The 25,417-nt window shown below is 31.6% G+C and overlaps 3 protein-coding genes across 17 annotated transcripts; all 3 read right to left on the bottom strand.

The window, feature by feature from the left end:
* Positions 1–1,540: 1,540 nt before the first annotated feature.
* LOC114168931 (chaperone protein dnaJ C76, chloroplastic-like) lies at positions 1,541–5,292 on the bottom strand. The gene is made up of 9 exons (XM_028053910.1): positions 4,954–5,292; positions 4,648–4,776; positions 4,419–4,548; positions 4,062–4,182; positions 3,335–3,416; positions 2,882–2,935; positions 2,569–2,607; positions 2,140–2,236; positions 1,541–1,758 (listed from the first exon to the last, which is right to left on the bottom strand). The coding sequence occupies exons 1-9, from the start codon at positions 5,185–5,187 to the stop codon at positions 1,631–1,633; spliced, it is 1,014 nt and encodes a 337-aa protein (XP_027909711.1). The 5' UTR covers positions 5,188–5,292; the 3' UTR covers positions 1,541–1,630.
* Positions 5,293–9,925: 4,633 nt separating this feature from the next.
* Positions 9,926–17,143, bottom strand: LOC114168634. 15 transcript variants are annotated; one of them, XR_003600730.1, is made up of 6 exons: positions 16,820–16,973; positions 16,458–16,673; positions 16,136–16,206; positions 10,713–10,969; positions 10,233–10,365; positions 9,926–10,161 (listed from the first exon to the last, which is right to left on the bottom strand). XR_003600730.1 is itself a non-coding variant. In XM_028053523.1 (5 exons), exons 1-4 carry the CDS (start codon positions 17,027–17,029, stop codon positions 16,153–16,155), a joined length of 375 nt encoding a protein of 124 aa, XP_027909324.1. In that variant the 5' UTR covers positions 17,030–17,143; the 3' UTR covers positions 10,372–10,969; positions 16,136–16,152. The 15 variants fall into 15 exon arrangements, 1 of the variants encoding a protein (XP_027909324.1); XR_003600729.1 differs by having other exon boundaries at positions 9,926–10,365; XM_028053523.1 differs by lacking the exons at positions 9,926–10,161; positions 10,233–10,365 and adding an exon at positions 16,980–17,143 and having other exon boundaries at positions 10,372–10,969; positions 16,458–16,640; positions 16,820–16,907.
* Positions 17,144–22,280: 5,137 nt separating this feature from the next.
* LOC114170292 (senescence-specific cysteine protease SAG39-like) lies at positions 22,281–23,846 on the bottom strand. The gene is made up of 3 exons (XM_028055774.1): positions 23,402–23,846; positions 22,658–23,312; positions 22,281–22,290 (listed from the first exon to the last, which is right to left on the bottom strand). The coding sequence occupies exons 1-3, from the start codon at positions 23,844–23,846 to the stop codon at positions 22,281–22,283; spliced, it is 1,110 nt and encodes a 369-aa protein (XP_027911575.1).
* Between the last annotated feature and the right edge of the window lie 1,571 nt (positions 23,847–25,417).

Here is a 25,417-nt window from a genome sequence, read left to right as displayed (position 1 = left end):
TAAGAAGTCTTTTTTTGCTAAAAATACTAGAGATAAAATTAGAGAAAATGTGATTGTTAACTTTATTATATTTTAAAATATTTATGTATAATCTCATTTTATTTTCTTTCGACCAAGAACTATAAAATCTCATAATCCACTCTGACCAGTGACGAGTAATAAGAGATTCCAAAGAACATTAGACAAGTGCTTAGTAATCACATTTGTAATTTCAATCTTTTATATATATATATATATATATATATATATATATATATATATATATATATATATATATAGGTTTCGCAACTGAAATTTAGAAAATAAAATATATTAAGAATAATTTATTGCTAAATCAATGATTCACATTAGAAAACTTATTAAAGAAAAATAAGAGGATAAAGAACACAAGAGTTTCAAAACCCTTACAACACCATCAACCTTAACAAAATATCTACCGTTACGATATGACTACTTTCTTCTAGATAAAACAAAACATTACTTTCCCATCTCCATAAAGTATCTTTGTTGTTCCTTAATATCAAAGATTGTTCCAGCATATCAATGATTAACACTTGTCACCCATTACACCATCACTTGATTCTTTAGACTGTTATGAAATTAACATTCTCATCTTTATTTTTCTTCTTTTATTATATATGGGTTATCAAAACTAAATTTCCTGTCTTTTAGGGTTTTCCTCAGATCTTACTAGATCTGCACATTTGGCTCAGTTCATAGGAATCGATCCTGATCCACATGGATGAAAGTAAAAAAAAAAAAAAATCACAAAATTAAAAGAAAAAATTACAAATGAAAAAATTCACAAAATCAAAATAGCAACAAAATTTCCATAAATTAGAGTCAGATGGATCAGATGGATCGTTCTGTGTAAACCGATCTCAAGTTAAGGTAAATAAAGTTGAATTTAATCCAAATAGGTAAGTAAATTTGATTTAGGTCAAATTGTGTCTAGATCAAACCAAAATTAATAAAATCCACATCAAGTTGAATCCAGTTTACATGGGACATATCGAGTAAAGTCTATATCTAGAAAAATCGAGTTAGACCCACAAGAGTAAGATCATCTTATTCTTCGATGGGTGATTATATTTTGACAAACAAAATTTTAACAAAATTTAACAAACTACTTTTTTAGGCAAAACAATACTAATTTATTACTTTAATTTTATTAAAAATAAAAAATTAATCTATTTAATTTTATTTATATAAACTTTATTAAATTTATCAAAAAAAATTTGTCAAACAAATAATTTTCCTTCTTCGGTTGAACTTGTCATATCCTTAGGATTGAAGGGCAGTGTTCCGCATTTCTCATGTTTTGTTACTCATTTCAGCAATACATCTCACTGCACTGCTTGTTAGTTTGATTTAGTTACGCTGAAGGAAGCAGCAATTCAAAGGAAACACCATAGATAAAGGAATTGTACCACTGCTTTGAACTTAACTTTCTTTTATTTTATCCTTGTATTTTCTATAAATCACCCACTAGTATTAATTTTACTTTAATTAGTGTTGCAGCATATACAATGAGGAATCGTTAAATGGGAATTAAGCTTATGAGATTCATTGAGATGCTATGGATGAATTAATTACATGGGAATGGATGGTATAAGGAAGATAGTAGTCACTAATCCATGGTGGAAGCTGCCTCTGGAAGTTTGAATGTGGGAGGCTTATCAACACCCCTTCTTGAGTATTCCCTCCATCTTCTAGCAGCAGCTGCAGCCCTCTTTGCTCTTTCTTTCATTTCCTCCTCTGCATAATGGTTAACATTTTCAACACTGTAACTGTCATGAACACTATATAACCTTCACATAATAGTACTCAGAAATTTAATTTAATTTGAATCCACTAATAATGTATATGTTTCTTCACCTGTCATCAAATCATAGATTTCCAGTGTTAAAAATGTTTCATTTTTTATTAACTGCTTTAATGTTTCATCTAGAAAGTTTTCTGATTGATTGACAGTGTGATGTTGGTAATAGCTACAAGCTAGTAAGATTAGAAGCTGCAAATTTTCATCCACTAATAAGGATTTGCTGAAATAAAGTTCTGAATGCATTGGCAGATAAGAACTGTATATAATCTCCAATAATATTTGCAGAAACCTTTTTGAAATTTCACGTCCAGTACCTGAACTTAAGTCTTTTTGTTTACCCCAAAGATTGTTCCAGAACATATCTGCTTTCTCAGAACCTTTCTCCTTCATCATTCTCAATTTTGCTTGTTCCTGCAAAAGCACTCATAATGCTTTATGATGTGAAACTAACAAAGAATCACAACTTTTTCTACCCAAGAGAGAGATATTGCAGATGGTGTGAAATACTTTTGTCAAATGGCACTTTCTATCTTTCAAGAAATAGATGAATGTCAGTAAAATTTCTTAAGAGACCAAACTAATGTCAACAAATTTTTCAGTGATCTTTAATTCTTAATACCACAAGAACCTACATTTTTCAGAAGATAGTTAGACAAAACAATGATAATTTGCAAATAACAGCATGCAAATAAGTGATTCCCCACTAAACTATGAAAAGAAGGTGATTGAGAGTGAGTTCTTACCAGGACTTTTGCCTGCCTCTTTTCCCATCGCGAACTTGCCTAGTATGGTTAAATTGTGTTAGAGGAAAAAGTACACAAATAGTACATTACATATATGCTAGAAAACTACAATCTTAAGCATAGTGATTAAAAGATTTTCAACAATAATACTGCTACCATGAAATATTGTGAAAAAAATGCTTTCGTCTGCCATGCTTTCAAGACCTTTTAACCATTGTTTCAGAAGTCAGAAAGTCTCCGCCATAATGTAGCTAAAAATTTGGAAAGAAAAAAATCTCTGAACATTTAAATAACCCAGTAGAGTTATTCTCACCATTCTGAAAACATCATTTGATGCTGATCCCATTCCTGAAAGCATCAGGGCAACCTGTTCATATTTCTCTGCTCAGTAGATGTATTAATGGTATACAAAAAGCTTAACCACAACATGAACAATTTTGTTTTACCCCATTGGTTATCTAAAAGATTGAACTTTCAGTTTACAGAAAGAGCATTATCATTACATTACTATGAGGGACAAACTGCATGCATTTTTAAAAAAAAAAATTACATTAGGTAAATTGAGGCTTACGAAAATTGATCAGAAACAATCAAGAAATATTAAGGTTTGAAAACTTAAAACCATATGCTGCTTGGTTAAACTGTTTCTGTTATATCAGTAGCCATCTGACAGAAGAAAAATAAGAAGTGACCACAGAATATTAAGAACAGAGACTACAAGGACAAAAGGATCCAGAAGAAGCAAACTTTGTAAATTTTCCCTTACATTGACTCTTTCTACACGGCGCATTTCGTCTTCAAGCAATGATAGTTGTGCGGCTGATGTCCAATGAATGCAGTCAACAGGGCTAAAACACAAAAAAGTTATTGTTAAATTATTATCTGAAATCTCCTTTAGCCTAGTAAGTTCAAAAGCAGTGCTTTTTTCATACCAATGATCTGAAAACTCAAGTACCCCATGACAACAGTAGAGATTTAAAAGGTTAAATATGTTTTTAGTCCTTAAACTTTGACACAAATCTGGAATCCGTTCCGGTCTGAACTATTATACATTTTAGTCTCCAAACTTTAAAAATGAATTGATATAGTTCTTTTAACCCAATTTTTAAAATTTTTTAGGCATGTAAAATATGTTTCCCAAATAACATTATGGTGTGGGAATGTGTCAAATAATATAAACAACTCAAATACTAGCATGAAACACGTCTAACTTGTCAAAAACATTTAACCTAATTGTATTAAAAAGACTATATCCATTCATTTTTCATATTTGAAGATCAAAATTTATCAAAGTTTAAGGGACGAATTCTAATTTTACAATAACCTTCAAGGATTAAAAACATATTTAACTAAAATATCAAATGCATTGAAACAACATTAAAGAGAAGAAGATGGTTTAAATAACATCTAAAGTGTTCAAAATTAATGATGTTAATGGAAACTAGGGACACAAAAAGTGAGTGATATGAGCAAATAATGCTTATGGATTATACCAACTATCAATAGCCTGTTGAACTAAGTCAGGTTTCCCGCATTGGCTGTACACTCTGGCTCTTCCAAACTCTTCCTCTATTCCAAACACATCACAGGCTACATTGGCACAATTTTTGCATCCTGTCAAGGATTTCAAGTACAATTACACAACATGCCTTGGAATTGTTCTAGTCGAGGATCAAACAAACACAATGAAGCAACATCTAGGCCTATCAAGACATGAAGCATTGTAAATTTTAGATATCAGTATTGTCTCTTTGGCTTTACCAACTCCTGGTAGATTAAGAACAGTTTCATATGCATAACAATATGAACATATAAGATAACATTATAGTTTCTAGAAAGTGAGACAGTACCTATGCAGCTGAATTCATCAACAAAAACATGATCCTTCGGACTAGACTCGTCCCGAAAAGGGTTAATGGAAGTCAAAGAATACCCATGAATTTCATCATAAATCATGCGCTGAATGGGATCACTAAGCACCTGCACTGAGATTATCAGCTTACTATATACATAAACAAAAAACTTGAATAACAATTTTCACAAGATTTAAACTTTCTAATATTCAAATCAAAAACCCACCCCATACACTTCATTGATGAACGTGCAGAAGTTGGTTGTCTCAGGATCATTGCCACTCAAATCTGGGTGGCAAGCTTTCATGCAATTGTAATAGGCCTTCTTGATCTGTGCAGGAGTGGCATCTGGAAGCTGGTGAAATGGAACAAACAACAAAACTGTTGAGTCTAATTTTGATGTATTATCAATAAATTTTTTACTCTATCCACTAATACCAAATCATAAAAAGAGTATTTTTTATTCATTTCACTGTGTAAGAATATTTTTGGCAGAATGAAACAGAGGAAAGAAGAAAGTGTGATACATTACCAGACCCAGAACTGCATAGTAATCATCTGCAACAGTGTCACTTGTTGAAAACGATTTTTCCTCAGCAGCAACTCTTACCCTGCCACACCCTCTTCGTTTGCCATTGTGTGTCACAGAGTTCATGTGGGTTGCAGTTTTTGGCAGCAACCTCCATGAGCTTCTGGAACAAAATTTCTGTGATGGGTTATGCAGTTTGAGAGGTTCTGTGTACACTGGAGAGAGTAACTTGGCCATTCAAAAGACCAAGAAGAGAAACTTCTCCAGATGAAATTTGAATTGAAGAGTTGAAACTAGAAATCAAATGACATAAAAAGATAAATTAAATTAATAAATTGTTGATATTTTCTTTTGGTTGATAATTGGAGATTTTTAGTTCTAATTTTTAAGGAGGAAGAAATTTGGGTTGAGAATATCAGAAGCTGTGTTGCTGACGTGGCTGTGTGACGACCAATGACATCCACAGAATTTGGACGAACCAAATATGAATCTAAGAGAGTGAGAAAACGAATCCAAGTTGGTTTTACATGAGAATGGCACGTGTCACCATGTGCAATCATGTGGCATCGTGTTCCACACCTGCTTATAGAAAAAATCGATGCCACGGATATATTTTGTTTTGATTGTTTTAAAATTTTACTAGCATTTATCCATGCAACGAATCAAAATATATTTTATGAGAATATATTTTATTATATATAAAATAAAAAAAATTATGTGATGTTTATTTAAAATAATAATAATTATTAAAATAGTGAATAATAAAAAATTATGTTAACTTTATTTATAATAATATAAATTGTTTTTAAGTATTATGATTTAATATAAATAAATATGTTAAGTTTAAAACCACTTGAATAATTAAAATATATTTGTGTTCTAAACCGTGTTTATTAACACAAAAAAACCTTTTAACGTCTGATTTCGATGTCGTATAAGGTGACGTCAAAATTAATGTCTGAGCAAATATCCACGTTAAGTAACGCCGGTGGTGTGCTAGCTAGATATTAAGTAACGTTGGAGATGGATGATGGAGACATTAAATTTCGCACATTTGAGAGTGATGCAGTGTCGATGTTATGTAATGTCGTGGTGTGCAAGAGTATACGTTAAAATTGTCCATTTATTTACAAAAACGCCACCGATCATTTTTTATGTTGGTGTTCTTTTGAACAGATGTTAAAGAGGTGACGTTAAAGGCCTTGTTAGTGATTATTTGTAATAATGATTATGTTTTTAGAATATAAACAAATAATTGTAATGATTCAAATTTTTTTTTCAATTTTTTTCAGTAGAAAATAAAAAAGAAATTTAAATTGTCTCTTAATAGATGATATGGATATCTTTTTGAAGTTGTTATTGACATTTAGAATTTAAAATCTTTCTACTTAATGAATTTTGTTTTGGTGGATCAATTAGAACAACTTATAATAATATGAAATAATTTGTAAAATTTTGTTTCCACTATAGAAACATTTATATATAGATGTGTATAATGGACTATGAATAAATATAAATTCAACTTTAGAAAGTGATTTATTTTTCGCTCTTATTTATTGTCACTAAAAAAATATAAATATGTGGGAAATTATTTTCTATGAAGTTTAAATGACAATCCTAAATCAAATCAATTTTTATTATACAATATTTTATTTTCGATATTTTTACTTGTAATTATAATAGCAGTTGCTCAAATCATTTACTTGCAACTTTATTTTATTACAACTATCAATTAGATATCATTTGTCTAATTGGGTAGTTTTTAAAAGTACTGTAGTTATACTTTCAATTTAACCTAAATATTTATTGTCATTCAAAAAGTTCAATATCAACTATTCGGCTTGAATTTTGCTTGAATTTTGTGATCTTCATCTGATTGACTATGTGTGTTTCGATTTCAATTGTTTTATGCATTTTGCAATTTAAGATTTAAAGCTTTGCAATTTTTTTTAAGATTCAAAGTAATGTATTGATCACTTGACTATATCACATCTTGATTCTTTTATAACAACAACCAAAGTTAGACTAAAATCACCTTACAAATAACAATTTTACCACTACATAATTATCACTCTAGGATTAGATTTTTAACTTTCACGATATATTTTAAGTTCAATAAAATTTCTCAAAACATAATTATTTAATTATCGGTGTTTAGTATCCTATAATCAATTTGATATTCATCAATATTTCAAGTAGGTAAAATTATAATAATTCATATATTAGACAAAATTGTAACGTCCCATTTAAGTAATAAAATAATTAAAATAATTGCCTAAGAGACAGACAAATACATGGGTTACAGTCCTAAAGAAAACTCATACAAGCAGGATCTAATCCAAGATGAACTAGGTAGCGAGATCTCTATTACCCTGTTGACCACGAGGAGTTCTCGCATCTGCTCACATCAATAAATTGATGATCATCGCAAAAAGAGAAAAGCATACACAGAACATACAAATAAGCAGAAAGGGTAAGCTAGCGTAGAAAAACTTTTTATCATACAATTCATACATTTTCATAGTTAAAGATACATACATCAACCAATCATATGATGACTCGCAAACAATACATTAAGACTCAAGACGCAACTTATCTGGATACATATAATTAGTCAGATTCACCGGATACTTGCACATGTGGTAGCCTTTACTGCTCTATCGAGCTAATTGTCAAAGGGTCTCATCCTACCACTCACAAGGTTAGCCTTAAAGTGTCATAGGCCTCCTACTACTCTCACCACTTGAGTTAGTACACTCTACGTGAGATTAACTAACTCTTTAGAGTGTCATGATGCAATCCTTACCTTGAATCCTTACTAAATTATATAATGAGGCACCACCACGAACTTCGTGAAATTATGTCCTAAGTATGAGGAATCACCATGAGCTCCCACTAACAGGGGTCATGGAATTATGTCCTGACCAATGAGGCACCACCACGCAACCATTGTGGAATTACGTCCTGACCACTGAGGCACCACCATGAGATCTCACATAGAGATTCATCGAATTATGTCCCGACCAATGAAGATACTACTAATTAAATCAAATAGGATCTCCCCCATGGAATCTCCTATATTCTCACACAAGCATTTGAAGACAAATGTTAAAATCATACAACATATTTCTCTCTTGGAAAATAACTAATTCTTATAAATTTTTTTATCCAATCCAACTTAACAACACATTATGCAAACAATTTGGGATTTTAGAAATAAAACTACAGCTTGTGTAAAACTCCAAAAATTTTGTATTTATATTCAAATTAAATATGATTGAATCAAGAACCAAATGAAACAAGAACAACTTAATTGAATAACCATAAAGAAAGTTATGCACCAAACAAGCAACAAAGGTCAATGTTGTTAACAACCAAACTATAGTGATCTTGCGATACAAACTTCTCTCACTACAGAGCTCTGATTCAAGATTGGACCGGTTTAAGTCAGGAACTATGTGTTAAGGATCCGATTTTAAAATATCAGCTCAATCCAACGGTTAACGAAATAGGAACCTTCATTTTACGAAACGTATGTTGTGTTGTCAACAACCAAACCACAGTGACCTTGTGATAAAATCTGCTATCACTACAGAGCTCCGATTCAAGATCCGACCGATCAAAGTCAAGAATTATGTGTTAAGGATCAGCTGTTAAAATTTCAGCTCAATTCAACGGTTAACGAAGTAGGAACATTCATTTTACGAAAAATGTGCAATGAAGAAAAAAAAGTAGCGTCACATCAATCCAACATACTCATTCCAGAACGAAAATAAATACATTGTATTTCAAACAAAGAGGAGTTCTAGCTTCCCTTACCTGAAGTGAGCTAACATAAGACTTCGACACCAAACAACGGAATACAACAGCTCTAGGGGCATATTCAAGAGGTGGGCAGAAAAAATGGTTGAGCTAACTTGAAAACTGCCAAAGTCCAAACCCTAGCAGAAGGTGGCTGCAACTCTAAGAGAAAGAGAAGAAGTTGCTTTTTTGAAAAATGAGTGGAGTGAGATGATTATGACAGTTTAGGGTCTTGGACACCCTATGGGCCAGCCCTTAGGTCCAACAGATAGACTAGGCCCTTCAAATTTTAGGGCAAAAAAAAGAAGGTTTTACAAATTCACATTTGCCTGAAGAAAAAAAAAATCTATTCACCGTATTCATTGTACTATTTCACCATATATAATAAATTACTTGACTTGATTATTAATAAATATAGTAAACATATTTATTTTTCAAAAATAACATTTGCATGAACAGACAAAATTTAATCATATATAATGATTTTTAATTAAACAAAATTGCATTTAGTATTAGTGTTGCACCCATATATTGTAATATATTGTAAGTGCAAGTTGGTAAAACTAAAAAAAGAAATCAATTTACGTTGTAAACAAATTTTGTTTACATCAAACAATTGATAAAAAAACATGTTTTATTTCATTTCTTCGGTAAAAATAAATATATGTTTTAGGGTATATATATAAAAGGTGTGATTTTTAAAATATATAATTAAATTATAATTATGGGATGAAAATTATTTTTCTTGATAAAGATTGAACTAAATATTTAAATATTTGAGTAAAACAATTCATCTGCAGATTTATATATTTTTTCTAATTTTTTTCTATTTTCATAAAACTAACATATTCCTTTACATGCTTAAAGTATTTTTAAATGTAAACATTTTATATATTTTCTTAATTCATTTATTCAAATACATTTAGTGAAGAGTTGAACCACCAATCTGTCACCTCTCTCCCATACTTATCAAACAAATCTCTCTTCCTCTTCCTCAAATAAATCTTCAAAAGTAGACACGTTATTTTTTAATAAAAAATACTAACAATATAATTTGTAATAATAAATGATAATAGTTAATATACGAATAATATTAATAATTACTATTAATAAATATAAATAATGAATAGTAATATACTTATGATCATATCATAGTACAAATAATAGTTGATTTTTTAATTCATTCATATTACATAAGTTTTGCGCTTTTCTATGCTTCTATAGTATTGTTGAGTGCATCTTCAATGACAACGTCACCAACTCAATAACTCCTTCGTAATAAGAACTAACTACCAATACATCACAAAACCATATAGTTATTCCAGCTTCCTTTCATCAACCTTCTAAAGAATTTCATTTGTACATGTTAACAACTTCTTCTTGTCCAATTCTATGAGTTATACTCAATGCCTAAAAACATAGAAGTAAAAGTAAGTACCAAATATTTTATTGATTATAGAAAAATTAAATTAGCAAAATACATGTAATAGTCTTTCTGAGGATTCCAGAATAGTGTTGGTTGCTCAGGTTTTGCAATGGCATCTAGCCTTTGAAATTGAAATGTCAAATTGACATATTCCATCTGTATATTCGTATATCCAACATCATAAACATCTGCAATATTCGTATATCCAATATCATAAACTAATCCTTACAAAATATTACATATCATAAACTAAATCTATTACCAAATAAATATTTTTTATTGTTACAATTTGTTACAATTTTATCTTATCCTATGTCTATGTGTAAGGTTCGTTACGTACAGATAAGGTTTGTTATGTACGGATGATTCCTTCATCTTGATATATATGTAAAGGATAGAACATTAATGAATGAGAAATGTTTTCTTTGTGAAATCTGTGATACCTATGAATTCTATGATGGTATGGGAGTTTTGGTGGCCAAAATATTCTAAAGTCTTTGTCTTTCCTTTTTTTTCTTAAATCATGATGGCTTACCAGAGGTCTCCTGACAGTGATTACCTCACCAACCCTTCAAACCCTCTTTATCTTCATGCCAATGAATCACCCTCACAAGCTTTAGTCTCACCACCTCTAAATTGATGAAACTACCATGCTTGGGCAAGAGCTATGAAGCTCGCTCTTCTCTCCAGAAACAAGTTGAAGCTTGTAGATGGCAGCCTTCAACCTCCGTCACCAACAAATACCTCCTACGGAGCATGGGAGAGATGCAGCAATATGGTTCTTGTAACATCCTAGCCGGATATTACGAATTTAATTAATAAAATAAAGAAATAATAATTTAATGTCAATTAATAAAACTTCATTTTCCAAAAACACGGGAAATTTAGAACTTTTATTACTTTCAATAATAAACCAAAATCCATAAGTATAAGTAAGATTGTTATTATCCAAAAGTCCAGTAATATCCATAATAAAAATTTATTTGAAATCATAAAACTACATAAAAGCTCTGATAAAAATCTCCCAAGATTAGCCCCTCTCCGGCTCTACGCCTCACCAGTCTCACTTGTAACATCATTTGCTCACGTATACCGTGTATATGATCATCGCCACACAAAAGCATATAGGGTGAGCTAACAAAATAACCATATTATAGCACACACACACACATATATCACAACAATCACACCAAAGGAATTCCATCCTTTGATTTCATACCACTTGGCCACAACCATGTTAACCGTGTTCTACGTCTTCTAGTGACTACCTCAAGATGTCTTGCTGCCATACCAATAGACCACAACCGATAGAGCACGCACAAGAAACTATGCTACGGATCACACACCGTAAAGCTAGGTGGAGTTCCCAAATACGAACATAGTTCGTAACGTCCCAAGACTACCAAACTCGTCAGCTAATCACTGAGGAGGGAGATCCATCTGGACCCATCCGTACTGGCCACAATTAGCACACTCACACCGGCAACACTCGCTAACCCGAGCTCAACTCAAGGGTTCCTCGTGTTCATCCTCCATCCCGAGCTCAACTCGAGGGATACCATTCTGAGTCACACTCGAGGAATGCCACGTGCTTAACCCCTATCATGAGCTCAACTCAAGGGATACGTTCTGAGCCACAACTCATGGAACACCAGCAAGCCGACCTTCAAGGCATCACTAAAGCTTTGTAGATCACGCACGTCAAGAGTAAGAACACCAATACTGCTGCAGTAAAATCGCCTGGCGGGGGACACATACCACCAAACGCTGCCCATTTCCAGACCGTCTGGCGGGTATGATGGGTCGAACATTTGCTCTCATTAAGTGGTTAAATTTTGGGGATTTAATATCATTTTTACTCTTAAGAATTATATTTAGTTGCATACTATATTATTGGATATTCTTGAGTTTAATAATGCAACTGTCATTTAATTTAGGTCCTTAAGAGTGTGAATTAGGAATATTTCAAGTCATCAAATAGGTCCCAAAATCAGAATTTTGGAAAGGAATAGTTCAAGTGCTAAATGCACTCCCAGTTTTCATTTTCACACACCCTTCTGCAATTGGACTATCTATTTCTGAAAGGGAATATTTCTGGAGCTAAATGCACCTCCAGTTTTCATATTTTACACCCCATTCTGCAATTGGGTCATAATTTCTGAAAAGGGATATTTCTGAAGCTATTTGCACCTCCAATTTTCCTTTTCACACCCTTCTTCTAGAATTAGCCATTTAATTCTGAAAAGGAATATTTCTTGAGCTAAATGCACCTCCAGTTTTTATTTTCCACACCCCTCCTGGAATTGGGTCTTCTGACTCTATTCTACACCCCTTCTTTTTACTAATTTGCACCCCTAATATCACTTAACCTCCACTCAACCAGATTATGCCATGTGGCATTCCTCCACTTACTAAAATAACCAATTAAAGTTTGTCACGTCCTCAATCCTCCACTCACTAAAATACCCAATCATAGAATGACACCTCATCACCCTCTCTCTTTCACACAACCAAAACCCTAACCTTAATTTTCCTTCTCTCCCACCATCTCCATGCCGCAGTCGCCGCCCCTACGCCGGTCGTCACCACACCACCGTCGACTTACTCCTTCGCACCTGCAACACACCGGAACAGCCCCCTTTCCGTCGTGCCATCATCTCCACCGTCTGTAGCAGCCCAAAACGAAACTCCATGGCTTCCTCTTCGCGCCACCTTCTCCTTTAATTTATCACACTACCAGAAAACCACCAGGGCTGCACCACCCGAGCTCGTTGGAACAGTTCGCGCCTGCCCTCATCTGCAACAGTTTGCACACCACTCGCAGCCATGCTCAACGTCAAACTAGCCATGCTCGTTGTTGTCCACCACTGCACTCGTTGTTAGCATAAAAAGGAAAGAGTCGTCTGTCGACAAATCATCACCGACAAGATAGTTTCTGGAAATTTCCAAAAATACTAACTTAATGGAATAAAATCTTAAGCATAATCATACTAAATTTAGCATGCCAATCAGACTTAATTGTAAAATTAACGCATGAAGTTACTCTATTTAGCATTTCAAACTTCAAATCAAATTAACACGTAGAGTTACTCTATTTAGCATGTCAATAAGACTTAAAATAAAATTAACGCGTAAAATTACTCTATTTAGCATGCCAATCAGATTTAAACATGAAACTAACGCGTAAGGTTACTCTATTTAGCATGCCAATCAAACTTAAAATAAAATTAACGCGTAAAGCTCCCCTAACTTGGATTCCTCTAACTATGACACAATGACAAGCATAAAAACCCTTCTTCTCACCCAAAATTTGTCTTTTAATGGTGCCTTAACGATATTTTAATGTTCTAAAACGAAAATTGGCATTTAACTTAGCTTAATGGTCATTCAATGTTTGTCTTATCATGGTTTTTTAGCCCTCCCTTGGATGCTAGGGTTTTATGGCTTTTCATATTCATGACAACATAATTCTACCAAAAAGAAAGTTTAATGTGGGTCTACCAAGATTCGAACCCATAATCATACCAATGTCAAATTAATGCATAACCATTCGACAAATTCATGTTTCATGATAATTCATATAATTCTATAATTATGTTATCACTCATCATGATCTAGCACATTATTAAAATAATTATAAATTAAATAGCACATAATTGGCATACATAGAACTTGAACACAAGTCCTATCACATAATTAAGTACTCTCAACCAATTGAGCTAGTACTTGGAGGTTTGGCAGGATCTTCATGATCACTTTTCTCAAGCTGATATATTTAGGGTTTTTGACCTTCAAGAAGAAATTTTTCGATTGCAGCAAGGCACCCTCAATGTTAGTCAATATTTCACTCAACTGAAAAGTCTATGGGATGAGTTTGACAATTATAGATCGATTCTCATTTGGAAGTGTTCAATACCCTGCACATGCGAAGCAACCCAAGCGTATAAGAAATACAGAGATCAAGACTATGTCATTCGTTTCCTCAAAGGGTTAAACAAACAATTTTCACATGTTAGGTCCCAGATCATGCTCCTGGACCCTCTTCCTCCAATAAACAAGACTTTCTCTATGGTTGCTCAACAAGAAAGGCATATGTCTAATACAAGAATGATTGAACCTCCATCTGATACAAAAATTTTTGTTGTCAAAACTGATCAACACATTGGTTCTGGAAGGGGTCTTCTTGTGAACCCAAACCAATACACCGAAAATGGCAAAGGTCGTGGAAATAGAGGCAGAGGTCGTAACAATACTGGAAGAGGTAGAGTCTTCTCCAACAAACTATGTACTCATTGTGGCAGGACCAATCATACATTTGACACACTACAAGAAAACAATGTATTTGCAACGGTATAATCTCTAGCTAATCCCTCGCTAATCCCTCACAATGATTTAGCGAGGGATTAACTAGGGATTTATCCGTAGCTAAATTATATGTAGCTAAATAGTGAGAGAATGATTCCCTCGCTGATATCCCTAGCTAATCCCTAGCTGATCCCTAGCAATTTTTTCCCTAGCTAATCTCTAGCTGATCCCTAGCAATTTTTTTCCTAGCTAATCCCTAGCAATTATTAAAACAAAAATAAACATCATCATTTTGAGTATTTCTCCCCATGTTTGTTGATTGATGTTAATGATAGTATCTTTAATATTGTTTATGTACTTGGCACCTGCAAATAAACATTATAGTAACATCAGAAATGTATAATTATGTGTATGTTTCGTTCAATTTATTTTGAACATTATGGTTAAAGTTAAAAGAGCAAATAATATTGTAGTTACCATTTCATAGATTGAACAATGTGATAAAGTGTTAGAAAGCTTTAACAATTTTTAAATAAGAAATACCACCCTGAACAATTGTACTAAATAGCATTGCAAACTTAATAAAGTGTTAGTTATCTTTACATCAAAGAATTAGTGAAGCGCTTAAACTATATATTCAAAACACTTAAAACTTACCTATACTTAATCAATTGGATCATTCCAAGAACAAGAGCACGAGGTGCAGGACAGACAAATCTTCCTATACAAGAAGAATTCAAGCAAATAATTTTTGTAGTGATTCAACAATGCTTCACTATCATCTCATATAAAACCTACATTTAAAACTCATCTAAAAAATGACTCAATCAAATAAAAAAATAGTTGAACTAAAACTACTTTTGTTTAGATTTTAATTAAATATATCTTATGTTCAATTTTTTAATATCCCCAATTCCGGATACCAATCTCCAACCTCATTGTTTAGATTTTAATTAAATATATCTTATGTTCAGTTTTTTAATATCTCCAATTTCGGATACCAATCTCCAACCTCGAGACTTACCTGTACGTGCTACTCTAACTCTTTTCTTACCAATTATGTTTATAACTATTTTTACTACACAATCCTGCATTTTCATGACTAATATTCTCCACACACAAGACCCCAACATAAACCTTTTATGATTTTTAAACGGTGAGATCAAAACCAATTAACTACTGATAACTAATGATTTTTCTGTTGAATATCTAATAATCAGTATTGCTTGCATAGGGTTTTCTTAGAGTTCACTCCAAATAGGGCAAACAAAATGCTTACGAGACAACCCTGCCATTAAGAGAAGCCCAAAAACATGACCCAGACTACAATACAAAAACAAAACATTTGCCCTAGAAAATAACTTGGGAATTAGATTATAGGTACCGGAGACTATCCAATCAGACTCAACTAGCAGCAGATGGAAAATAACCATCGAATCATATCAATGGATGTAGATGGAATAACTTTGATATATCAGACCCATTCATTCTACTCCACATGTAAATATACAAAGGTATAAATATACTCAAAGCAAGTGTATTCACACCTCACTTTGGAATAATCCTGCATAATGATACAAATCATCAACTTAAAAGGATTATGCATACAATTCAAGGATAAATAAATTGCAAAAATAAGATAGTCCTTCTTACCACCGACTCTAGGCAAATCAGACATTCTGTACTTTGCTCGATACCTCTTTCATTTTGATGTCTCTTTTTTCCTATAGTCAAAATCTCTATTTGTTAGAAGTGAAAAAAAAAAACTTACATGCACTGATAGTGCTTATTGTGCAGGTCAGATGAGAATTCACTTATGGTATTGAAACAAGGAGAAAGGCCTCTTGTAAGTCTCATGCGACTGCATTAAAAAACCTTGCATAATAATCCCTCTCACTACCAAGTCAATGCAGCACCTATAACATTGATGCTCTCCGATGCTCAAACACAACTTAACAATAATCCAACTTTATACCTGGGCTTTCCAAACCTTGTTGGTCCCTTCTATATACCATCGCTCGTCCTCAATCAGCCGTTGGATGCTCCTCACCTTTCCCCTCCTCGTCAGCGCACTCAACCTCGCATGCTTGTTCTTCGACGCCACGTCGTACGCAGTCCTGCCTGCGAAGTTCCTCACATCCTTGTTCGCCATTGGCGTCTGCAAAATTCGAAAGAAACTCCTTCACCTGAACTGGAGAAAGAAAAATGAACCGAATCGAAACCCGTGAACAATACAATCCATAAAGCAAAATAATTTGAATAGAAGAACTAGACGAAAGTTATAAAAGAAATCCAAATGAAATAGAAAAGAAACCTAACTTTTTCATTCAACCATACCAAATTAAATTCTAGCTTCCGCAACGATCTAAGCTTCGATAAAATAATGGTAGATGCAACAACGCAGCACAGGTGCGGGTACAAGGCACTATGAGTCTTACGAAGTCAACCTAAACGTTCAAAAATAAACAAAGAGAGAGGGAGAGAGAAGACTAGAAACCTGAAAAAAAGGGTTCTAGAGGACATTGATACGAATCTTGAGAGGGCCATCAAAGACACAAAGAAATTGAGGGTTTCGGAGAGTGGAATCTAAAAAGAAACGACGATCGTGAAAGGGGAGCAGAAGTTTAGCTGTGGTGTCTCGTGAAAGGAAATGGGAGAAGGAGTTCATCTGGTATACTTTTAAAATTACTAATTATTACATATTAATATTATACTTAATACTCTTTATTTCTATTCTTAATAAATTCAAAATTAATATAAAATAAGTATAAATATTCAATAAAATAGTTAAATATTATAATATTTTTAAATCTATGCTTAAATTAAATTAAATATTTTATATTTTATAAATAAAATAGTTATGTATAATTTATTTTAAATTTTACAAATGAATTAAGATATGAAAAATTGTAATGTCAAATATAAAAATTTTAGTCATGTAAATTAATTTAATCAATATTTATTTTGAAATTTTTACATATAAAAAAATTTTAACGTCACTAATAATTAAAAACATGCAAATGTATAAATAATTTTGCTAATCCGTTGCCAAATAGCGAGAAATTAATGAGAAATAATTTTCCTCATAAATTAGCTACAAAATATTTTTTCGCTGATCCATCGCTAAATAGTGAGAAATAATTTCCCTAGCCAATTTTTCTCGCAAATTTGCTACGAAATATTTTGATCGTTAATCTCTCATTAAATAGCGAGAAATTAGTGAGAAATAATTTCTCTCGCTAATTTCCCTCGCCAATTAGCTATGAAATCTTTTTGTTACTAATTTCTCGCTAAATAGGAGAAAATAGTGAGAAAAAATTTTCTCGTTAATTTTTCTCGCAAATTAGCTACAAAATTTTTTTTCACTGATCCCTCGCAAAATAGCGAGAAAATAGTGAGAAATAATTTCTCTCGCTAATTTCCCTCACAAATTAGTTACAAAATATTTTTTTCGCTAATCCCTCGCTAAAGAGCGAGAAATATTTTCCCCCGCAAATTTGCAATTTTGTTGTAGTGACACATGCTATTTTAAACATGGGTTTCCTCCTGGTTACAAGCTGAGACAAAGCAATGCTAATGTTGTAACTTCCAATGACAATTGTGCCACGGAAAAGGGCCTTCAAACCCAGTCAGGAATGAGTGCCTCAAGTTCTGGTTTTACACAGGAGCAATATCAAGGTCTTCTTAGCTTGCTTCAACAGTCCAACTTAGATAGTTGCGGTTCTTCCTATCTTTCCAATCTTATCCACACCACAGCTTTGCACACTCATTCTCATTCTTCCGCAGGTATACAATGTGACCAATGACTCATTGATACAAGAGCCTCTGATCACATAACTTTTAACCTTGCAAACTTTCTCATTTTTTCTGAAATTTCCCCTATTCTCATTACCTTACATGATGGATCCAAAACTCATGCAAATATTTTTGGTACTGTGCACCTTTTACCTTCTTTAACCTTAAAAAATGTCATGTACATTCCTGACTTCAAGGTCAATTTAATATCTGCTACAAAACTTATTTCTGACTCCAACTGTTATCTTATTTTTAACTATGCTTTTTGTTTTATCAAACAGACCCTCAAGCAAAAGATGATTGGTACAGCTAAGCAGCTCCAAGGACTGTATGTGCTAATGTCTCAAGTAGTTAATCCTCTTCTTACCAACTCAACAAATTCCCTTTGTGCCTGCAATACTATTGTTAGTCATAGGCTTTGGCATCTACGACTTGATCCTGTTTTAGATTCAAAATTAAAGTTGTTGTCTACACAGCTTCCTTTAGTAACCTTCCAAAATTCATATCCTTGTGATGTATGCCAATTTGCTAGACAAAGGAAGCTCCCTTTTGTTTCTAGTACAACTAAATCAATGCAAATCTTTGAACTTTTACATGTTGATATTTGGGGACCATGTTCTACCACCTCCATTACGGGTTATAAATATTTTTTAACCATCATTGATGATTTTTCACGGTTTACATGGATTAAATTAATGAAACATAAAAGTGAAACCATAGATCAGTTAAAGAATTTTGTTAATTACATTGAAACCCAATTTGATGCAAAGCTTAAGGCAATCCGAAGTGATAATGAACCAGAATTTTGGATGACTGACTTTTATCTTGCCAAAGGAATTTCTCATCAAACAACATGTGTTGAAACGCCACAACAAAATGGTATTGTTGAGCGAAAGCATCAACATATCATGAATGTTGCAAGGGCTTTGATGTTTCAAGCTAATTTACCAAAACTCTTTGGTCTTATGCTGTCATTCATTCAGTTCATCTCATTAATAGATTGCCTACACCTTTACTGCAAAATAAATGTCCTTATATTGTTCTTTATAAACAACAACCTGACTTAAATCACTTAAAAGTTTTTGGTTGTTTGGCTTACTCAACCACTTTGGAACATGGTGGAACCAAATTATCTCCAAGGGCTAGAAAATCTGTTTTTATTGGATATAAAGATGGGACTAAAGGATACTTGTTGTTTGATATTCAATGTAGACAAATATTTTTCTCAAGAAATGCGGTTTTTTATGAAACTTCTTTTCCTTTTAAATCAGAAGTTGAATCTGATATGATTAGTTAAAGTATGCCAAAACCAATTTGTGATAATACTGTCTTCTTTGATACAAATGAATCCATCATTTTTCCTAATCCAGAAGAAGAAGTAGATGACTCAAATCATACAACTGATCCAACATCACACCTCCCTGCTCCACAAACACCTTGACACTCCATGTGACAAAAACAAAGACCACACTACTTGAGAGATTATCACTGCTACTTGTCTGTTGCTTACAATATTGATATGTCATCTGGTAACAATTCTTCTTCCCTTCCTTATCTTTATCTTTCTTTTTTATCTTATAAAAAATGCTCTCCCAAAATTTTTTGTACTTTTGTATCTTCTTTAATTGAGCTAAAAACATATACTCAAGCTTCTAAATTGGACTGCTGGGTGCAAGCTATGAATTCTGAGATTGCAGCTCTGGAGCAAAACCACACTTGGGAAATAGTTGATCTTCCCCTTAATAAAAGGCCTGTTGATTGTAAGTGGGTTTATAAGATCAAATTTCATGTTGATGGTAGTATGGAAAGGCACAAGGCTCGATTGGTCGGATATACACAACTTGAGGGGTGGATTATTTTGATACTTTTTCTCCTGTTGCAAAACTCATAACAGTAAGGGTCATCCTTGCCATAGTTGCTGCCAAAAACTAGTTCCTTGAACAGTTAGATGTTAATAATGCTTTTTTGCATGGTGACCTACATGAAGAAGTCTACATGAATTTACCCCCTAGCATGGCACCTTCCCATCCAAATAAGGTCTGTAAATTGTAAAAGTCCTTGTATGGGCTGAAAAAAGCTAGTAGACAGTGGTATGCCAAGCTCACCATAGCCTTATTAGCTCTTAAATTCACCCAATTATCGGCTGATCATTCTCTCTTCATAAAGAATACATGGACATCTTTCACTACTTTATTAATCTATGTTGATGACATAGTTCTTGCAGACAATGATCCTATAGAAATTGAATATGTCAAGACACATTTGGACAATGAATTCAACATTAAAAATCTAGGACAATTTCGTTATTTTTTAGGGCTTGAAATATCACGTTCTTCATCTAGTATTGTGGTCAATTAGAGGAAATATGCACTATATGATAAGTTACTATATCATAAACTAATCCAATTACATATCATAAACTAAACCCTTAAACTAAACGCTTAAGACATGAAAAACCAAAAGATGACAATGCTTATATTATATAGCTCATATGTTGAATGAGAATCTCAGTACCAAGGAAAACATGACCCTTCTCACATGACCACGCTATTGCTTCCTACACATCCTTCCTAGAAAGTCACCCTAAAAACTTTCATGGCCTCCAAAAAAGTCACCTTGCATAGAAACCTAAAACTAATAGAACGTAAAATGTGTTTTTTATACTATGATTCATGGATCTTACTTGGTTAAACTTTGGTTTAAGTGACCTAAGTACTTGATAATCAGATTAAAACAATTAATTATTTTGAACAACAATCATGTCCTAGAGGACAACATGTACTCAACTAGGTTGTGTAGCTTGTGGGACCAAGTACAACACATATAGATTTGTATATTTATTTATAATAAATTATTTTATTCAAATTTAATATTTTTTTATAAACTCATTTGAATATAAATTTGAAAAATATATTTAATTTAATATTCATAAATTAATTGGGAATAAAATATTTGAAGACGGATTATAATAAATAATATAAATTTAAATATATTATAATTATGGTAATAGAAAATCACAATAAAATATTGTAATTATGGTTGCTTTTTGTAAAATTAATTTTGATAAACAAATATTTATTTGATTAAAATAATTTATGTAATAAACTTTTTTGTGTGTAATAAGTTAGAAAAATAAAATAAAATAATAATAAGATGATTCTTGGAAATATTTAAAAAAAATTAATCTAAAGTTAAACATTGGTAACATGAATAAAAAACATTTAGGTTTATTTACAAAAACTTATTTAAGTAAATATTAAAAAAATAAAGATTTTTTTTTAAAAAAAGTTTTATTTAAAAAAAAGATAAAAATTTAAAATGTAGCAAAATATAAAATTTCTTAATAAAATTTTATAAAAAATTTAAAATACAAAGATATACAATCCAAAAATCAAATTTTTAAATTCGAAATAGATAATTATTTGTTTAAGTTATTAGTTATTTAAATTAAAGTTAAAAATCAGAAAAGTACATCATATTTTTGGAGATTTGTTTTTAACAAACTTATTTACCGTGACAAAATTAGGTATTGACACTTAAAAAAATTACAATTAAATAATTATTTTTATTATTATTTTAACTTAATTTATGTCAATAAAAATAATTTTTAATTAAAATACACATTCATTTTATTATAAATTGGTTTCATTTTTTTAACTCATCAAGTCATGTACTTTACCTAAATAAAAATACATTTAGATATATTATTTTACAAAATCCAACTATACATATAATTATTATTTCATCTTATATACATTTAACATTTTTTTTAAAAAAATTCTTCATTTTCTAAAAAATGTTCAAAATAAAATAAAATAAAAATTTTTAATGCAAAGATTATAGGTTTAATTATTGGTGAAAAAAGTTAGGGATGATAAAACGGGATTGGGTCCAAAAGACTAGTCCGTCTACTTGTATTAAAGGAGAATGAGTTGTGTTGAAGAATATTTTAATTTGTTAATATGTTCTAATTTATCCCGTCCAACACATCAATTTGACAAACTCAGTCTGACCTGTTGATCCATTTTTAAATAAAAATGAAAATAAAAAATAATTTAAGAATAGTTTTATTATATTATATTTTTTAAATGTGTAAATTTATAATAATACCGTAATTTAAATCATTAACACTTACAAATTAAAGTTCAATTATTAATTATAGTAGAGTAATTTAACATGTAAATGTAATAAGTATTTTAATTTATCTAATTAAAACATTAACAAATTAATTAAAAAATTTAAAAAATATTTTATACAATTAAATATGTTTTAATATTAATTTATATATACATATAAGCAGTTTTCAAATTAAAAAATTTAAAAATTTGAAAATAAATTAAAAAAATTAAAAGTAAAAAGTAACGGACTAGTTTGGCCGACTTGTTAGCCCGTCCTCTGCAGAACGAATTATGATTATCTATCTGTTTCTGTTTCAGGTGTCCGCATTGTACAACTGGATAAGAGGGACCGGTAGCAATTCCACACAAACCTTCCTTGGCATGTATATCTCTCTTCATCCTTATGTACCCTTTCTCACCCCATTCAGTTCCCCATGAATTCTTCACCAGCCAATACTTAGTACCATCACCACCTTTTCCATAACCAACCACTGTAACTGAATGATCAATTTCAGTTCCACACTCTCCTGTAAATATCCCACCTGAATAAAACTGGAAAGCAGATCCTCCAGCTTCAATAGAAACTGACACTGGTTGATGTGCCACCGCTTTCAGCAGTGCTTTTTCACTGTTTGCTGGAACTGCCTCGTAACCTTTGATCTTAGCTACACCATCACTTTCCTTCTTAACCTTACAATTCTTGTTCACCCCTTTGTAGGGGTAGTTTGTTTCACTTGCTATTCCTCCTTTCTTTGCAAGAAATTCAAAGGCATCTTCCACATAACCACCGTTGCATCCGTCGCTGCCACCTCTCACACAATCTACCAGTTCTTGTTCTGACAGCGACACCAATTCACCTTTCGTTATATGATGGAGACCCTCGATTGTAGCCACAGCTGAAAAGGCCCAACAACTTCCTGTTTGCACAAAAAAAAAAACCGAGTTCATGTATATCAAACATTATTTAATGGAATATAAATGGAACTAATGGAAAACAGAATCTTACGACATGTGCCTTGGTCCTTGATTGGAGTAACAGCACCTCTTTCCCTCCAGTCCACGCTAGCAGGAATCTCAGTGACACTGTCATACATAAACGATGTTTCTGTTTCTTTTGCTGTCCACACGCTACGTTCCTTCTTCTGATCATTAATCAGTAAAGCCTTAAACTCATGATTATGGAGGTCAGCAAACCGGTTAATGCTGAGATTGAAAGGTTTGTCCCCAGCAGCATTGAAGGAGTCGATGAACTGCAAATTGTTGTTGAATATTTGGAACCGTTTTTCCCTCTCAGCAGCATCCTTGTACACCTTACCATGTTGTGCCATCCACTTTTCATGTCTCTCCGATAAGAAGGCCTCGGGCAACCTGCGAGACACTGCATGGCATGTCCACAAAGTGAAAACAAGCAACAAAACTAAAATATTGCTGTTTTGGCAAGATGAAGTCATCATGTAGTCAGAAAATTGGGTTTAGAGTAGGGTTGTTGAAGTATTGTTTGTTACATACACAAAAAGGGATTGGTTAAGTTTGGAGCAAAGGCTGTTGCAACTAGAAGTAATTTATACTGGCGAGGGTCTCTAAACACCTAAACTCGGTTGGGAATTTTATAGCTTTTGGAAATATGAAAAGTATATGAAAAGTATGAGCTACACTAGAGATATAAAAGATATATTTTATCGAGGTACGTATTTGATTGATATATTTTATATATAACTATATATATAGATATATATAGATATACAACAGAATGTAATATCTAATATAAAATATTTATAATATCTTAATATTAATCTAAATCTATAATATCGATCTTAATCTAAATTAAAAATAATAACACATTTATAAGACTGAAAGATAATTTTAAAATTGAAATATTTCTTAACAATTATTTTTAATAGAAAGGATATTTTTAAGAATAATTTAAGAATGAGTCAAATCTCACGGATAAAAATCACAAATTTAAATACTATATAAAATAAAAAATTCTATTATGTAAAATAAAACTCATTTGATCCTTTAATTGTTTAAAAAAGTTCAATTTTTTAAATTTTTTTAATTTAGTTTATTTATTGAAAATTTTGATTCAATTTAGTTCTCTTATTTCTTAAAATAATCAAATTTTACACTCTTCAATTTAAAATCAAATTAGTAATTAAGCTTAGTTATAATTTATATATAAATGTTAAAATAATATTTTTATAATTTATACATCAAATCACTCACTAAGTACTTAAATTATTTTATTTTTAACATTCCATCTAAATACTCAAATATTTTACATTTAAGTGAAGTGATTTGATATATAAATTCTAATTTTTTTAACATGTATATATAAGTTGTAATATTAAACTTAATTATCAATTCAATCTTAAATTGGAGAAGACAAAATTATATCATCTTAAAAGATATAGGGACTAATTGAACAAAAAAAAATAATAAAAGGACCAAAATGAACTAAACCAATAAACTAGATGACTAAATCAGTAATTAAGCCTATTTTCTTTTCTCTTCCATCTAACTTTTACTTCTTTCTTTTTCTATATTTTACTCATATAATTTATTCTTTCTTTTGTAATTGAAGTTAAAATTATATTTTTTATATAAATTAATTCATCACTCATCAATACCAAATTTTCAAATTTTGGTAACATAAATCTTCTCTAAGAAAGATCATCCAACTCTCTTGCATAGTTGAGATCATAGCGAAAACAAGCACAGCACAGCACACAGTATCTTTGTATTCATATATCTTATGACAACAAAGACATTTTGAAAGAAAAATATAGGGTTAATTGCGATGATTTTTGCTTACAACAGCAGGGAAACATGGTGTTTGCGGATTAATCATGTGTCAATAGTTTACCCTATAACCCGCAATAACTTTTTTTTCTTCTCTAATAAGAAACTATAAATAAAATTTTCTATCGTTTGAAAATTTATAAATCTAATAGTTAGGTACCATCTATTTAGTTATTTTAAAAGTTGTAGTGATGATATACTAATAATATTTTTGATGACT

The sequence above is a fragment of the Vigna unguiculata genome, chromosome 11 (assembly GCF_004118075.2).
Source record: "Vigna unguiculata cultivar IT97K-499-35 chromosome 11, ASM411807v1, whole genome shotgun sequence".
Lineage (NCBI taxonomy): Eukaryota > Viridiplantae > Streptophyta > Magnoliopsida > Fabales > Fabaceae > Vigna > Vigna unguiculata.
Note: the sequence above shows the minus strand (reverse complement) of the source record. Positions and strands in the feature narration are given on the sequence as shown.

Coding starts and splice junctions, on each gene's coding strand:
- LOC114170292 (XM_028055774.1), bottom strand. CDS start 23,846: ATGACTTCATCTTGCCAAAACAGCAATATTTTAGTTTTGTTGCTTGTT. Junction 23,313..23,401: donor CAAGGACCAAGGCACATGTC/GTAAGATTCTGT, acceptor TTGTGCAAACAG/GAAGTTGTTGGGCCTTTTCA.
- LOC114168634 (XM_028053523.1), bottom strand. CDS start 17,029: ATGGCCCTCTCAAGATTCGTATCAATGTCCTCTAGAACCCTTTTTTTC. Junction 16,641..16,819: donor GGAAGCTAGAATTTAATTTG/GTATGGTTGAAT, acceptor CGAATTTTGCAG/ACGCCAATGGCGAACAAGGA. Junction 16,207..16,457: donor ACAAGGTTTGGAAAGCCCAG/GTATAAAGTTGG, acceptor TTTTGACTATAG/GAAAAAAGAGACATCAAAAT.
- LOC114168931 (XM_028053910.1), bottom strand. CDS start 5,187: ATGGCCAAGTTACTCTCTCCAGTGTACACAGAACCTCTCAAACTGCAT. Junction 4,777..4,953: donor ACTATGCAGTTCTGGGTCTG/GTAATGTATCAC, acceptor CCATTTCACCAG/CTTCCAGATGCCACTCCTGC. Junction 4,183..4,418: donor TGATGAATTCAGCTGCATAG/GTACTGTCTCAC, acceptor AATCCTTGACAG/GATGCAAAAATTGTGCCAAT.